Here is a 15,483-nt window from a genome sequence, read left to right as displayed (position 1 = left end):
TGTAACTCTTATTAATGTTCTGACATAATTCCTATTAATTCCAGAGGGCTAGTAAATGCATTAGGACTTGTCAACATATTATTTGACACGGTTTATGATCTGTAGAATTATACTCGTCAGGATTGGGCAGAGCTGAGAATAAGCCTCAGATAGCCAGCTCCGCTCCTTACCTTAGAGAAAGGTCTTTTCAGGCTGGTCAAATGCTCTTTTTTTTTTACAGCATGAGCTTGTAGTCAATAGCTTGCAGTGTCTAGTGTTAGCAGCTGTCGCAAGGTTATTTCATTGCATTCAACTCCAAAGGTAAAGTCTTATATTCAAATAGTTAATGTGGGCATTCCACACATCTGCAGGAAAACTGGAATAGCTACATTGTTTCAAATTAAATATACAGTAATTGTACAGTTTGTGTTCAGGCAAAACTTTTTATTTTAGGAAATTGTATTTGTTTGTGTTACGGTCATTAGCTGGCGAATTATACCACCTGGTGGGAAGGAGGAGTTATGGCAGGACCTTTCATGTCAGATATTATTACATATTATGCGACAAGACAAGGTCAATGTATATATACTGGAAGTTCCAGGTATGGTGATGATAGACCCAAGGTTTTTGTTTTACGCAATGCATACTGTGCATCCCAAATTTTCAGAGCTTGAAATCGGTATGGAAGACATGGTAACGGGACACCATTGGGGGATATTCAATCCCGGGCGCTATTTTCGACAGGGAAAAAGGTACTCTGCCTATTCAATGCTGTCTTTTCCGACAGCATTAAAGACAGATCTCGACAAAACAAACTGATCCGACTTTAAAACCAGTCAGATCTGTTTTGTCAGAAACGGCCATGGATTGTCAGGTTTGGTACCGTTCCTTGTCAATACATGCCTGTTTTCGCCGCCACGCCCCCTTTTCTCCACTGGACAGGTGGAACATTGAATTCCGCCTGTCGAGATACTGTCGGAATGTTCTGACAGTCGAAATCCACAATTGAATACCCCCCATTTTTGGCAATAACAAAAAAAGATGCTCAATGTTAATGTAAGTAGTTGCACAGGGACCTGACTGTTGATGCATGCCAGGCATCTCGCGCTGCATGGCTAGATGTCAGATGATTGGAACACGTACATCAGTACAGTTCTGTTGGCATCAGTGATGCCCCAGCTGTTGATATTTTATCTATGTCCAGATAATTCTGGAATAAAAACAAATATTGATTTTATAATTCATGTTGGAAGTCATGCTTGTGACCTATTTTGTATTGGCAATATACTGTAGTTACTTTTATTATACTGTTAACTATTGCTTTATGTCTCTTACAACTTAAGCAGCAAATTTGAACCAAAAGTAATTTTAAAATATGATACATGATAAAGTAATGACAATAGTTGTATAATATAAGATAAATAATTTAACACCTCTACCCCATCTGTGTCACCCCTGTCTGTCTGCCCATTCCCTTTAGAATGTAAGCTCTCTCAAGCAAGGCCCCCTTCCCTCATCTGCTCTACTGCTCTTTTATTTTTGTTTGTCACTTTTATTACTTTCATACTGCCGAAGGGAAGTGTTTGCTATACTAACACATTACCGTACCGGGTTGTAAGGTGTCCATGTACTTTTAGGGGGATGATGGGTACTGATGCGTGCCGTCTGTTTCCTGCACGTGAACATTTGCTATCTCACCTGCAGGTAGTGAATATGACGAGGAAGAAGTAGACTATGAAGACTCAGACAGTGATGAATCTTGGACCACCGAGAGTGCCATTAGCTCTGAAGCAATCCTGAGCTCCATGTGTATGAATGGAGGGGATGAGAAGCCATTTGCATGTCCAGTTCCTGGATGTAAAAAGAGATATAAGGTAATGCTGTAAATATTGTTTTCTTATGGAATTGTTAGAATCTTCAGAAAGCCCATGGAAGTTGTTACAAATTACTGTTCTCTATGTGGTTTAGAATGTATTGCACATTTGATGCTGACTACATTATTTTCCTTCTTTTCCTATTACATGTAGTAAGCCTGGTGCGCATTGCCAAATTTTTAATTGCATCTAAAGTGTAGGAAAGAGAATGGGATTGACATTTAAAGGCAGGGGCATTTTAAAGTATTTTCATTTGTATGCATGCTGTTGAAATGACCCTGAGTAATGTCACTGCTTCCTAATGTAGTGAGAGGTTACATCCTGAATGGTTCTGCCCACAAAATGGCCGCATCCACTCTATAAAGACTGACACACGTTTTATTTTTTTGTTCTTAGAAATTCTAGTATAAAAAATGTATGTCAAGAACATAAGCTTTTTTCCCTGTATGTAGAGCTATAGGCTTTGCTAGCGCATTTGCATGTGGTAAATACAAACAAATTGGGAGTGCATAGAAGCCTTCTTCATTGTGTGGCTTGTCGTAGACGTACCATTGACACTGGTGCACACTCTCTGTTGGCTAACTGGTGCACACTACCCGTTGATGCTCTGATGCACAATCCCTGTTGACACTTAGATGGACAATGCCTATTTATGCTCCAGTGCACACAACCAGTTGACACTTAGGTGCACACTCCCAGTTGACTCTTGTGTGCACACTCCCAGTTGACTCTTGTGTGCACAATCCCAGTTGACTCTCATGTGCATACTCCCCATTGACTCTTGTGTGCACAATCCCAGTTGACTCTCATGTGCATACTCCCCATTGATTCTTGTGTGCATAATCCACAGTTGACGTGTTGACACAGTTGATGTGTGCAACTCCACAGTTGACTCTCGTGTGCACATTCCCGGTTCACTCTCGTGGGCACACTCCCAGTTGTTGACTCTCGTGTGCACACTCCCAGTTGACTCTCTGGTGCACACTACCCATTGACTCTCCAGTGCACACTTCATGTTGTCTTTCTGGTGCACACTCCCCTTTGACAAACTATGACCTGGCAGATCCAAAATTCCAGCACCTGCAAGATGGATGCCTCTTTTCATACACTACTTATAATGTAACAAAAAGATCCCCACAACATTTTAGTTTAAGGGAAATTAAATAAACCGCAAGTTCATTTTGGTGCAAATCTTCAAATAATGTCATTGGGTATTTGGAAGATAAACACATTGTAACAACCTCGTATGATTGCATGATTGGGGGAATACCTTTGGAATTGCCTGAAAAATTCTTCATATAAAGAGTAAAAAAATACAGGTTTAAGATTGGAAAACTATTGATTGTTCGTATTTCACCATAAAAAAATAATTCAGTATTATTAATCCATTATTATGTGTAATGAATTATAGAAAAATGATTGTAGCTCACTTCACAAACTTAGTGACTTCGTGGACAACATTTAATGTTTTGTAGAGTCTACACTATACACGTTACATTCTTGTTCCAGGACATCTGAAAGTTGTACCCCGCTCCATTCCACGCACACAGTAATCTTTTACTTGATAATATAATTGCTCAGGTTTTGAGCTGCTCTCCTAATTGCTTTGGTACACGTTTTATGCCTTAAGGTCCATACACTTTTTCAAGTATAGCATTGAATAAAAGAGACTGTAAATAAAAGAGTATTAAAGACGCAATTAAACATTGCATCCCGGTCCCTGCGCCTGCCAAGGTGCGCCTAGGGCTGTCACGGCTGTGTGTATGAGCTGCTTTCTTCTTTAGCCTCTTGACTCTCTCAGTCACACTTGTGTCTCACATGATGTTTATTCCTGTCCATTTAAACCTCTAACAGTGTGAACACATTTATGGCACAGCCAGATACAATAAATTAGTGTTAGCCTGGTACAGAATGGCACATCCAGACACTCTACTGTATGCTGCTTTTGTTTTTAATTAAGGCACAATTAGTACGTTCTGGGCTTCTGGATGGGGGAGAAAGATGGGTTTTATGTCTGGTTAGCAAATACAAAGAACGAGAAAATAACGTATGGCCTTTACACAGACGTAGCCTTCTCTTCACAAGAATGCACCTTGTTTATGAGTAAAGTGATGGTAGTGAGAGGATAAACTGTAAAATCGACAATGTCTTAAGTCTACAGGAAGCAAACAAGCCATTGTGATTGTCACAGGGGTCCCTTTTCCCAGGGGCCATCTGTATACTGTAGCAAGTGTTTCTTTAGAAGAGAGAAGGGGTAGAGGGCTGTAATTTGCTACATCCTGTCTGTTCTCTGTTTGACTGCCAGCCCTCCATTTATTGCCCAAATAAGTTCACTGTTCCTGCCTGCTTTTCCTACCACACCACCTCCGTATCAGATACACAAGGACTGTCTCAAGGATGTCTCGCTCACCGATAAGTCAGAGGGGAAGGAAATTAATGGTCTCAGGAAAACTGACAAATAAAAAGTAATGAGAGCGACACTTGAATAAGTATAAGGTGTTTATTCCTTCTTTCCCAAGGCTTTTGTATGAAATGTGTTGTCAAATTCAGGATAAAATATTCCATTTTATCATAATGTGCAACGTATATTATCAGCCTCTACCTCTCAAGCCATACGCCACCTGAGTAAAGTCCTCCAGCCGCCCAGTACCGTAACAGCCCATCTTAAATCAGCAAAATCCTCTATGTCTCGCATCATGAATTATTTAAGTTGAAAACCTGACCAGCAAACTTATGTAAAGGAACCTGGATTTGATCCGCTATGCAGGTTAAATGAAAGGCCTCACTACGTTACCACAGACAGCGGGAGGAAATGAAGATTAGAACCACTTCCAGTCATATGTGGTTGCTCTTGCCGAATGCACATGAATGACCAGCATGAAGGAAACTGGATAGATGGGGAGCGCTCCTGATTGGACCGAAGTGAGTTGCTCATGATACAGAGCCTATTGGTTAGTGCAGAGACTACACATAAGGTATCTGTGATATAGGTAATCACTGGACATTTATCTTCATATAATCGCACAGGTTTATTTTCTGCATATCTAGTTAAGTAAAAATGACTGTAGTATAATGGTTTCACTTGTTAACGTGTAACATGGCCTGATGTTGCAAAGCAGCGTTATCTGTTGCAGCAGGGAAGGTGTCACCTTTGCTACTTTCAGTGACTGCTTTGTTTACCCGGTAAGTCATTTTCATTTAAAAAGCGTGCAAGGCAGTGTCAGTCTTTAGGGAAGTAGGCCATCCGTTTTTGTGGTTTCTTTTACCCATTGCGTATTTGTTGATATCCTGACTCCTGGACTTTCTTGTCTGACAGTTCCACCTCTACCTGTTAACGCTCTTATCAGATGACTCTATTAATGTCCCCTGGTCGCTGCTCATCCCATCAAGCTGGGCATCTGTTTTTGGCACCAGTATTGCTGATCTTATTTTATCCTTTCCCTATGTCACGGTGCTAACAGAACATTGTGTTGTGTTTTACCGGTTGCTTTCCTAGTTGCGGAAAAGTAGCCCACTGAGATCCTACTATTTATGAAGGGGTTACTACATGTTGTTACTGTTGTAATCAGGAAATATGTATCACTCCAGGAGATGTTTAGGGTAATAGCATAGGATCTGCAGGATTTAGTTGTGTTGTCTTTTGTCAGTGATTAAGTGGACAGCATGAGGACAGAGTACAAGAGTTGTGTGTAAGAAAAGATACAAGGAGATCTTTTTATATTGCTTCCAGCCTCAACTATGCCAGTTATCTCCTGGATATTGTCCAGGAAGATGTCTCATAACAAATGAGAAACCTTCTGCTTGGAAAAATGTGACACTAGTCTCTAACATAAAGAACCTCACCAAGTTCATAGAGCTGGATTTTGGAAGACTTTGTGGCTTCAGAACCTGGATAATTCTGCATTGAACTACCAATCAGGTTATCAGTCTGTGAGGTAAAGCTAAATAGATTGTGGGTCATCCATGGGAAATATTGTGTCATGGCCTGGCACGCATATAAGCTAATGCTAGATGCACACTGCTATGCCTTGGTTTGCACTGTTTGCTGATATGGTTTGTGCTGTGCACACCAAGGTGCTAGGGAACAGTAAGAAATTACATTGAGGACCACTGTGTATGTCACATGGCAGTGCCATCACCCCTCACTGCCACTCCAGCAAATAAAAGCTTCAGTTTTTAAACCTGCTTGCTGCATGTGTTGTTTCTGATTGGAGTTGACCTGGAAAAGAAAATGCTTCTCAGGCTAAGTATACATGGAGCTGCCAAATGGGTTCTACTGAAAGTATATAGGAGGTTATTCTGGTTCGGGCGGCTGGGCCGTAAGCGTACGTTCCTGTTTTTTTTTTTATCTGCGCATGCGTACCTTCGGCAATGCGCAGGCGCGACGACTCCACAACGCTCACGGACGGGTCTTTCCGTGCGAAAAAACCTGTCCGCAAGAGTACGGTCACTGTGGGCGGCATAGGGGCGTGTTGAGGGGATCGGCCAAAATAATGAGGGACACTGGGCGTAAACATGGGCGTACACGGGGGTGTGCACAAAAAATGTACGCTGCTACTACCGCTCGATCGGAGAAAGCACCGTTCATTTCGGACACAAAACAGGCGGACGCCAACCGCCACCTCAGACCACCCCTACAGATACCGCATGAGAGCGGACGCCTGGGTCTGCTAATTAACGCTGATTACTACACCTGAATGTAATAAGCAATGCTGCAGTCTATTAAGTCCAAACCATTATTTCACTACCTGCAAGCCACACACAGCCCTCAAACACATTGGAAGCATATCTTTCTACACTTCTCTACATGTAAAGGTTGGTTTCATTTTAGTTAAGATTCTTTTTAAGATCAGCTTATATATGCTAAGGTAGGTATTTCTAAAACATTTGTACACAATCACTACGTGTTTTCCTATACTTTACACAGCAGCACACTCAATCTACACATGTCGACATGTGTCAACCTTTTCACTCTTATACAAACATAGTTTTTTTAATTATGATAAAAATACATAAACCACATCTAACAGCCACAAGGATGTTTCAGCAATGTTTTAAGGCCATGGTCACTATTTAGTTAAAATTTATTTTTATTAGGGTGTTTATTAAGGTAGACAATTGAGGTAATAGAAAACAATAATTGATGAACAATTAGAATAATTCATTTAATTGGCTTAATCATAGTTGAAAGGCTAGATTAGCAGGTTCATATATGTGAAGGGTATGCCAGCGTGCACGGACGTACACTCACTCTCACGATCGGTGACATACGCTGAGTTTTCCATTGAAAACAATAGAGACCCGTCCGTGCACGGTGGCGTACGCTCAGATAGCCGCAAGAAGTCGGTGGGAAGACGGACAAGAGATGTCCGTAAACGGTGGCGTACGCTCTGTTGTACGCCAGTTGTCGGAGTCTAAGGGGTGATCCGTCCGTGTACGTTGGCGTACGCTCAATTGTACGCCACTCCCCTTTGTCAGTGTTTGTGCCCGTACGTATGCGGCTGTTTTGTGGGTGGACTTTCGCTCAACGGACGCGTACGGCAAACGTACGCTGATACGGAACGTACGTACGCACGGCTGCCGTAACCAGAATAGGGTCCATAATGAGACTGGAAGAACGCCAGGTCTGGTGCATAAACAAAGCCCATTTGCAAAGTGGAAATGACTAGGTTCCAATCTGCACAGCAAGGAGCACCCCTATAGATGTCCACTATCCATCTTTCTTCAATGAATATTACTCACAAGCTGAGGCACATTAGTGACCCTTCTCTGTACTTTACTAAGCCTATCTCCTCCCTCCACCTGAGCAAGCGCAGCCACCTTGCAGTGTAATCCCTTCATCTCTAATGGAAATCTAAGTGCACTGGCTGGGATCCAGAACCGCCTTTTACTGTGCACAACAGATTATGACACTTTGTAAATGATTTCCAGCATGTGTTGCAGAAATGTATTCAATAAAACCATAGGAATAAAAACAATGTGGAAGTATGTTTGTGACCACACGTAATGCATACCAGATGCATTCATTCCATCCCACTTCAGCAGCCATATCTGTCCAGTACTGATGTCGACCAATGACGGTACTGATAGTGAACAGTTAGCAGTCATGGCCAACCTAACGTATGGACTCACTGGGAAGCTGCCCTGGGGCCCTTGATTATAGGGAACTTTGACCAGATACCTTCAGGGCCAGGACACTTCCCCTCAGGCCAGTGCCCCCTTATTGGGAGACAGGTAGATGATACTGTCCAGCTGCTCTGATTGTGAATGACCAGAGTGACCAAGCAGCATTCTCAGTCTGCAACGCGACAGTGAATGACTGCTAGAATTCTGATTGGTGGATGGCACACAATATGTATGCTTACAGACAGTTACTGTATGGATGCACGTGGAAAGAAAGTGCAGTGTGGTAAAATCCTAGTGTGCGTGGTTGTGCTGGATCAGCTTCTACAGTGCAGCATGAGCAATACTCCTGAAGCTCCATGTGATGTCCTCATACCATGGTGAATCTAGTTCTTTGTAAAAAAAAAAAATGACAAAGTTATCTGAATTCATCATTTTCATCTTCAGTTTTCTTAGCCAGGGCAGTAAAAGCCATTTACAAGATTGGCACTGCTGCTGGCTTCATACCTTGGCAGGTTACATCAATACACACAACGAAATGTTGACATTAACCGAGTGGAAAAAGAAGTAGCAAGTCCCCAGTAATTATACCAACACAATTTAAATCTATGTTACTCATTCAGATCCGGCTTTACATTTACTTTGCTTACCCCCTGCCTGCTGCTTGTATGCTATATGGGTTTTATTAGGGCTGAACTAAATCTTGTCTTCAGTCATACCATATTTTCTCCCCTTCCCCTGCAGGTGTGGCTGGTACTGGTAACGGAGCCACACAAAGGATCGCTCTCACACAGATTTTGAACTGAAGTTTTCAGACTTTCTGAAAATAATTTACAGCACAGTTATGTGTTTTGGAGCTATCTATATTTGAAAGATAGTTTATTTTGTAGTATTGCAGATTTAATGACCAGAATTCAGCATGGATTGCCAGTTAGAGAAAAAGCAGTGGCCTGCGATCAGAAAGTCGACACCCAGACAGGAAGAATAACTGCCCCTAGCAAAATAGTGCTGCATTCACATATCTATTCGCAAATACCGAACCATCCAACAGTTTTTCCAATCTGAGTTAGTCTAGGACAGTGGACCCCCCCCCCTTCTCCCCCAACAATGCACGTTTTCCAGGTCTCCACACTGAATCACAGGTGAAATAATAAGCTCCACCTGTTAAAATCTGTCAGTGAATAATGAGTGCACCTGTGCATCTGCTGGGTGACCTGGAAAACGTGCACTATTGGGTGGTCCTGAGGACCGAGGTTGAGAACCACTGGTCTAGGACTTCTACTAATCTGCTAAAGAACCAGACAGTAAGTAGTCATTGATAACTTCAAAGATCCTCACAAAAAACTCCTGGGCATGGCAGCTTTTTCACAAACACACCCAGAAAACACCATGTTTCTACCCATAAACACTGGCTTCCTGTCAATCAAACTGCGTCTTCTATGCGACTGCTGTGCGTAGGCATATTTATTCACTAACTGCTGCTGCACATGCACAATGCAAATTCTGCACAGTTTTTCTAGAATCGAACAAATTGTGAATTCTCTGATTGCAGATCCAAATTTTCATGTGGACTTTATATACTTTATATTATTTAGAATGGTCCTGCTTCCCAGAGGTCATAAACTGTGTGACTGGAGACTCACAATACATAGTTCTTCTTTTAAGTGCATGGGGGTGTTGGATGAAGCTACATAAACGTAAAAAACTTAAGTGCCAGTAGTCATGGGATAGGTGCCTAGTATCCTATAAGTCCCCCTCTAACCGGGTATAGTGCCCTAGTATCATGTAAGTCCCCCTCTAACCCGGCATAGTGCCCTAGTATCCTATAAGTCCCCCTCTAACCGGGCATAGTGCCCTAGTATCATGTAAGTCCCCCTCTAACTCAGCAGAGTGCCCTAGTATCATGTAAGTCCCCCTCTAACCCGGCATAGTGCCCTAGTATCATGTAAGTCCCCCTCTAACCCGGCATAGTGCCCTAGTATCATGTAAGTCCCCCTCTAACCCGGCATAGTGCCCTAGTATCATGTAAGTCCCCCTCTAACCCGGCATAGTGCCCTAGTATCATGTAAGTCCCCCTCTAACCCGGCATAGTGCCCTAGTATCATGTAAGTCCCCCTCTAACCCGGCATAGTGCCCTAGTATCATGTAAGTCCCCCTCTAACCCGGCATAGTGCCCTAGTATCATGTAAGTCCCCCTCTAACCCGGCATAGTGCCCTAGTATCATGTAAGTCCCCCTCTAACCCGGCATAGTGCCCTAGTATCATGTAAGTCCCCCTCTAACCCGGCATAGTGCCCTAGTACCATGTAAGTCCCCCTCTAACCGGGCATAGTGCCCTAGTATCATGTAAGTCCCCCTCTAACCTGGCATAGTGCCCTAGTATCATGTAAGTCCCCCTCTAACCCGGCATAGTGCCCTAGTATCATGTAAGTCCCCCTCTAACCCGGCATAGTGCCCTAGTATCATGTAAGTCCCCCTCTAACCCGGCATAGTGCCCTAGTATCATGTAAGTCCCCCTCTAACCCGGCATAGTGCCCTAGTATCATGTAAGTCCCCCTCTAACCCGGCATAGTGCCCTAGTATCATGTAAGTCCCCCTCTAACCCGGCATAGTGCCCTAGTATCATGTAAGTCCCCCTCTAACCCGGCATAGTGCCCTAGTATCATGTAAGTCCCCCTCTAACCCGGCATAGTGCAGCAACTCGATGTTACACCAATGTCGATGTGAACAAAAGACTCAGAGACAATATTAGACATCATAGGGCCCTAGATAAGGTAACGGTTTGTGCCCCCTTTTTTCATTTATTTTTTATTTTTACTGGTGCCTGTAGTTCCACCTGTAAAACAAATATTACAATAAAGACAGAACACACATACCTTGAAAGTAAAGTTGTATTACACATAAATGCACATTTACACACCCACACATACTTACCTACATCCCAGTTAGCCCTTCCATCCTCTTCTTCAGTAGAATACAAGGGACGCCTTTTTCTTTTTTCCCACATACCTTTGGAGCCAGACTCGGTCCTGGAACCCGGTGCTGATCACCCCGGTATTTTTAGAACAAGCATCATCTCAAAAAGCTCAGGGGCTGGTTATGTTTAGGAGTGGGGACCCCATGCTGTTTCTAAAATATAAACTGGACAACAATTTTGCGGATTCCGACGGGTCTGAAAAACAACTCTAAATATCTTCCATTGTATATGTGAACTTTTCAAAGCTGGCACTTAGCTGGGTCCCATCGTTAACGTCATCAGCGATGTGTGTACCCAGCTTTAGTCCCTAAGGTAGCAGTTAGTCTGTAGAGCAATGGTTCCCAAACTGTGTGCCTAGACACCCTTGGGTGCTGCCAGACAGTTGTGGGGGTGCCTCCCTGTGGTGGTCCAGGACCAAATCTAATTATTTATGGTCAAAGTGATAGGCTATTGGGTGCCAATCATAAAACATGTGAAGCACAACTGTACACCACCACAGAACTGAATTTAATTAATTAAATCTATTTGTTAATTTATCAAGAACAAACTTTTTGACTAGGGGTGCCTTGAAAAAATGCTGATCTTTCAGGCCACCGTGATTTAAAAAAGTTTGGGAAGCGCTGCTATAGGGGAACATAGCTCTTCTCCAGGTCAGGTGTCACACAGCACTGCGTCAGGTATGTCCATACATTGCAGACCTTCACAATGTGTGCACTGCGTAATTGTCTACAAGGCAGAAGTCAGATATGATAGTAAGAGTAATATAATGGCATTCAGAGATCTGCTGCACAGACTTAACAAGCCTGCGGTATTTATGATCTGCAGAGTTTACTGCTCATCTTGTCACATTAACAGAGCATTTTATTCTCTCTTTTATATAAGTGTAAGATGATTTTTATTTGTTTGTTTCATGTTGTAAAAATGCCCCTGTCCACACATCATGTGTTATGTTGAGAATTCATATAGTATTTCCTCAATGCGCCATCAAATACATTCCAGGATTTATTTGAGCTACTGTACATGTCAGATCTAAGCATGAATTAATCTCATAATGACAATAAATGTCTGATTACTGGCTGAGGAAATAAGCGAACCATTGCCAATGCTTATTACAGTCACACTAAGACCTTTTATTTCATGTATGTGAAGTGTATCTTGCTCATCAGCCATATATTCCTGAGGAAATATACAGAGCCAGGAATAGAGAGGGATTTTGTGGAGTAGGGATGTAGGGTGTTATTTGGGGTAATATGGAGGGGTTCTGTTGAGCAAGAGGAGTAGGGAATGGCTTCCTGACCCGGTTATTTGTCCCTAATGACTCCTGGAGAAATAGTGGGTACTTGTGTATTATAGCGGCGCCCCCGATTTCCATTGCGCGATGTTTTAATCGAATCGCATCGCATGCCATGCACCCAATGGCATGCGATGCGACGTGATTTTTGGCCCCTATACGATGAAAGATTGTATAAGCACCCTAAAGGGTGCATTTAAGCACCGTAATGGGTGCTTACAATGTTAAATGCACCCCCACGCCACCCCCCCTCTATAAATGTGAACCCGAAGCGTGGCGAGCGCAGCGAGCCCGCGAGGGGCGGCGGTACGCGTCCTCCGACCTTTTCATACCCCCACTATCCACGTTGGCGTAGAGTTGAGAATAGAAAGTGTGGCGAGCGCAGCGAGCCACCGAGCCCGAAGCGTGGCGAGCGCAGCGAGCCCCGCGTGGGGACACGGATACCTTCACAGGTATCGGAGTCCCCTCGCGGGCTCCACAGGTATCCGCGTCCCCTCGCGGGGCTCGCCACGCTTCGGGCTCGGTGGCTCGCTGCGCTCGGCACACTTACTATTCTCAACTCTACGCCAACGTGGATAGTGGGGGTATGAAAAGGTCGGAGGACGCGTACCCTCTGCGCTCACTACGCTTCGGGTTCACGTTTATAGTGGGGGGGTGGCGGGGGGGGGGGGGGGGTGCATTTAACATTGTAAGCACCCATTAGGGTGCTTATACAATGTTTAATCACATCGCATCGTATGCCATATACAATGCCATACAATTTTAAAATTGTATGGCATTGTACAATATCGCGTTGCATCGCATACCATCGTATGCCTTATGGTATGCGATGCGATGGGCGCCGCCAAACTACACAAGTACCAATAGTGTATATGTGGCGGCTTCTCCTTCACTCCAGATTAGTTTTGTTGATAGTAGAGAAGTCCATGTTACTACTTTTCTAGTAAAGCTTCATTTCCTGTACCAAGATATTGAGCATGTCTGGATCCATCTTGAGGCTGTGTGAGTGTGTCACAGTGGGAGACAATAAATGCTGTTCCTGCATACAGCACTGCAAAGCTACATGCACTCACCAGCTGGTGGGCTGAATGATACCCTGCTGTGCTTAAGCTCCATTTCATCTATCAGTGTATATAACAGTGAGTACATCATTACCTGGTCTATCTTCAATAAAATCACTCCACTAGTTAAGTAACTGGGCTGTTCATAGTTGAAAGGCATCTGCCAGTGGCACCTTGTCCGAAGCCTGGGGAGGGTACACGTTTCCGTTAACCTCACTCACACATACATACACACACCAAAACAAAACTTGCTCTGAGAACAGACGCATTCTCTCAGCAAACATTACAACATTTAATTAGAGACACCGGACTTTATTCAGTTTCATACGCCCCTCCCCCGCACATTCGAGGGGGAGCGATATTTCTCCTTATGTGCATGTGTTTACGCTCAGTGCGAGTGGGCATGGCGAACTGCTAGTTCACTGTCCTATTCGCACCTAGTAGTGCCCCCGAGGGGCAGCAGCGTCGTTCTGCGTCCATGGGAATGCCCAGCGTTTCATGAGTGATCCCATGGAGATTAGGCAGGATGCCAGCTGCCCGCCCTGTTCCCATACAGGGAGCACCCAAAACTAAGACACCAGTTTTACATTAGATATTTCAAGACCAGAAGGACACTTGGGAGCTGATTAAATTAATCTTTATGGATTATACATCATCATTAAATAGCAGCAACAAGGCTAGAAAAATAAATGACAGGACGGCATGAATGCAATCATTTAATTTAAGTACAAACTATGGGCCATACGGTATGTAATAGGGTGTGAGAATCAGAAAGTGAGAGATGTTGGAGAGTTTTCCCCTTTTTTTAAAGCGGCAATCATTTACACTGAAAAAACAGGTTTTATTTTGTCATGTAAATGATTGTCGCTTGAAAAAAATTGTGTCTATATGCAGGCTAAGCACTATGCCACTTCAGAGAATTCTCTGAAAATGATTGGTAAGATGCTCTGGATAATATGCTCTCTTCTAATCATGTGGAGACAGGACTGCCAATAGGGGGTGCTGTGGGTACAGCTGTCCTGGGCCCTGGCCTCTGGAAGGGCCCGGGCAGCTAATTGTGCCCACCGCAAACCCCTGACTGCCTCCGCTGCACTGCGCTCCCGGAGCGCAGGCTTATTCAACCCAGGACTCTAGCAGCCATTTAAAATGCTGCACCAGCTTTTGAACCAATCAGAGCGGCTGCTGGTGCGCAAGCTCTGATTGGCGCACCAGCCGGTTTAATTGGCATTAAGGCATAATTGCGCTCCAGGACATCCAGGCTACAGCTCAGCAGCAGAGGAGATGGGGGCTCAGGAGCTGGATTACGGTAAGTCAAGTGAGGAGGGAGGGCTCAGGGTTCAGATTGGAAATGAGTCCCAGGCCCCAAAATTTCTGATGGCAGCCCTGTGTGGAGAGAAGGGCTATTTCTCCCCATTATGTGTTCTTAACCATGAGAATTTACAAATGGGAATGGGTACTTGGGTCAAAGTAATACCCTCTGAACCCGAAGCGTGGCGAGCGCAGCGAGCCTGCGAGGGGCGGCGGTGCGCGTCCTCCGACCTTTTCCAACCCCTACTAGCCACGTAGGCGTGGAGTTGAGAATATAAAGTGTGGCGAGCCCGAAGCGTGGTGAGCGCAGCGAGCCCCGCGAGGGGACCCGTATATCTTCACAGGTATACGCGTCCCCTCGCGGGGCGCGCTGTGCTCGCCACGCTTCGGGCTCGGTGGCTCGATGCGCTCGCCACACTTTATATTCTCAACTCCACGCCGACGTGGATAGTAGGGGTATGAAAAGGTCGGAGGACGCGCACCGCCGCCCCTCGCGGGCTCGCTGCGCTCTCCACGCTTCGGGTTGGCGGCAATCATGGGGTGACGACGGGGCCATATACAATGTGAAATGGGTCATATTGGCCCATTTCACATAGTTTCCTATGTGAGATGGACTTAATCAAGTCCATCTCATCTGTGCCATTATAATGGCACAAGACCGACGCGATGCTCCCGATTTCAATGTTAAAAATCATTTTAACATTGAAGCCTATGGTAAAATCGCGGGCATCGTGTTGGACGCGTCGGGGACCATGTTAATGCACGCGACCGACGCGATGCCCGCGATTTTGCCTTTGCCGGTAAAATGGACCTGATTTCAAAGGGCATCGTGTACCTTAACTTTAAGGTACACGATGCCCGCGATTGTGGC

General features: G+C 44.4%; 1 protein-coding gene across 1 annotated transcript in view; it reads left to right on the top strand.

The window, feature by feature from the left end:
* The window catches only part of JAZF1 (JAZF zinc finger 1), a 307,932-nt gene that overhangs the window by 282,907 nt on the left and 9,542 nt on the right, over window positions 1-15,483 (top strand). The window contains exon 4 of the mRNA XM_083188947.1: window positions 1,684-1,853. Coding sequence (XP_083045073.1) covers window positions 1,684-1,853 — 170 coding nt within the window. The remainder of the gene's footprint in view (window positions 1-1,683; window positions 1,854-15,483) is intronic.

This window comes from Crinia signifera, chromosome 5 (genome assembly GCF_055691185.1).
Source record: "Crinia signifera chromosome 5, ASM5569118v1, whole genome shotgun sequence".
NCBI classification, from domain to species: Eukaryota; Metazoa; Chordata; class Amphibia; order Anura; family Myobatrachidae; genus Crinia; species Crinia signifera.
Note: the sequence above shows the minus strand (reverse complement) of the source record. Positions and strands in the feature narration are given on the sequence as shown.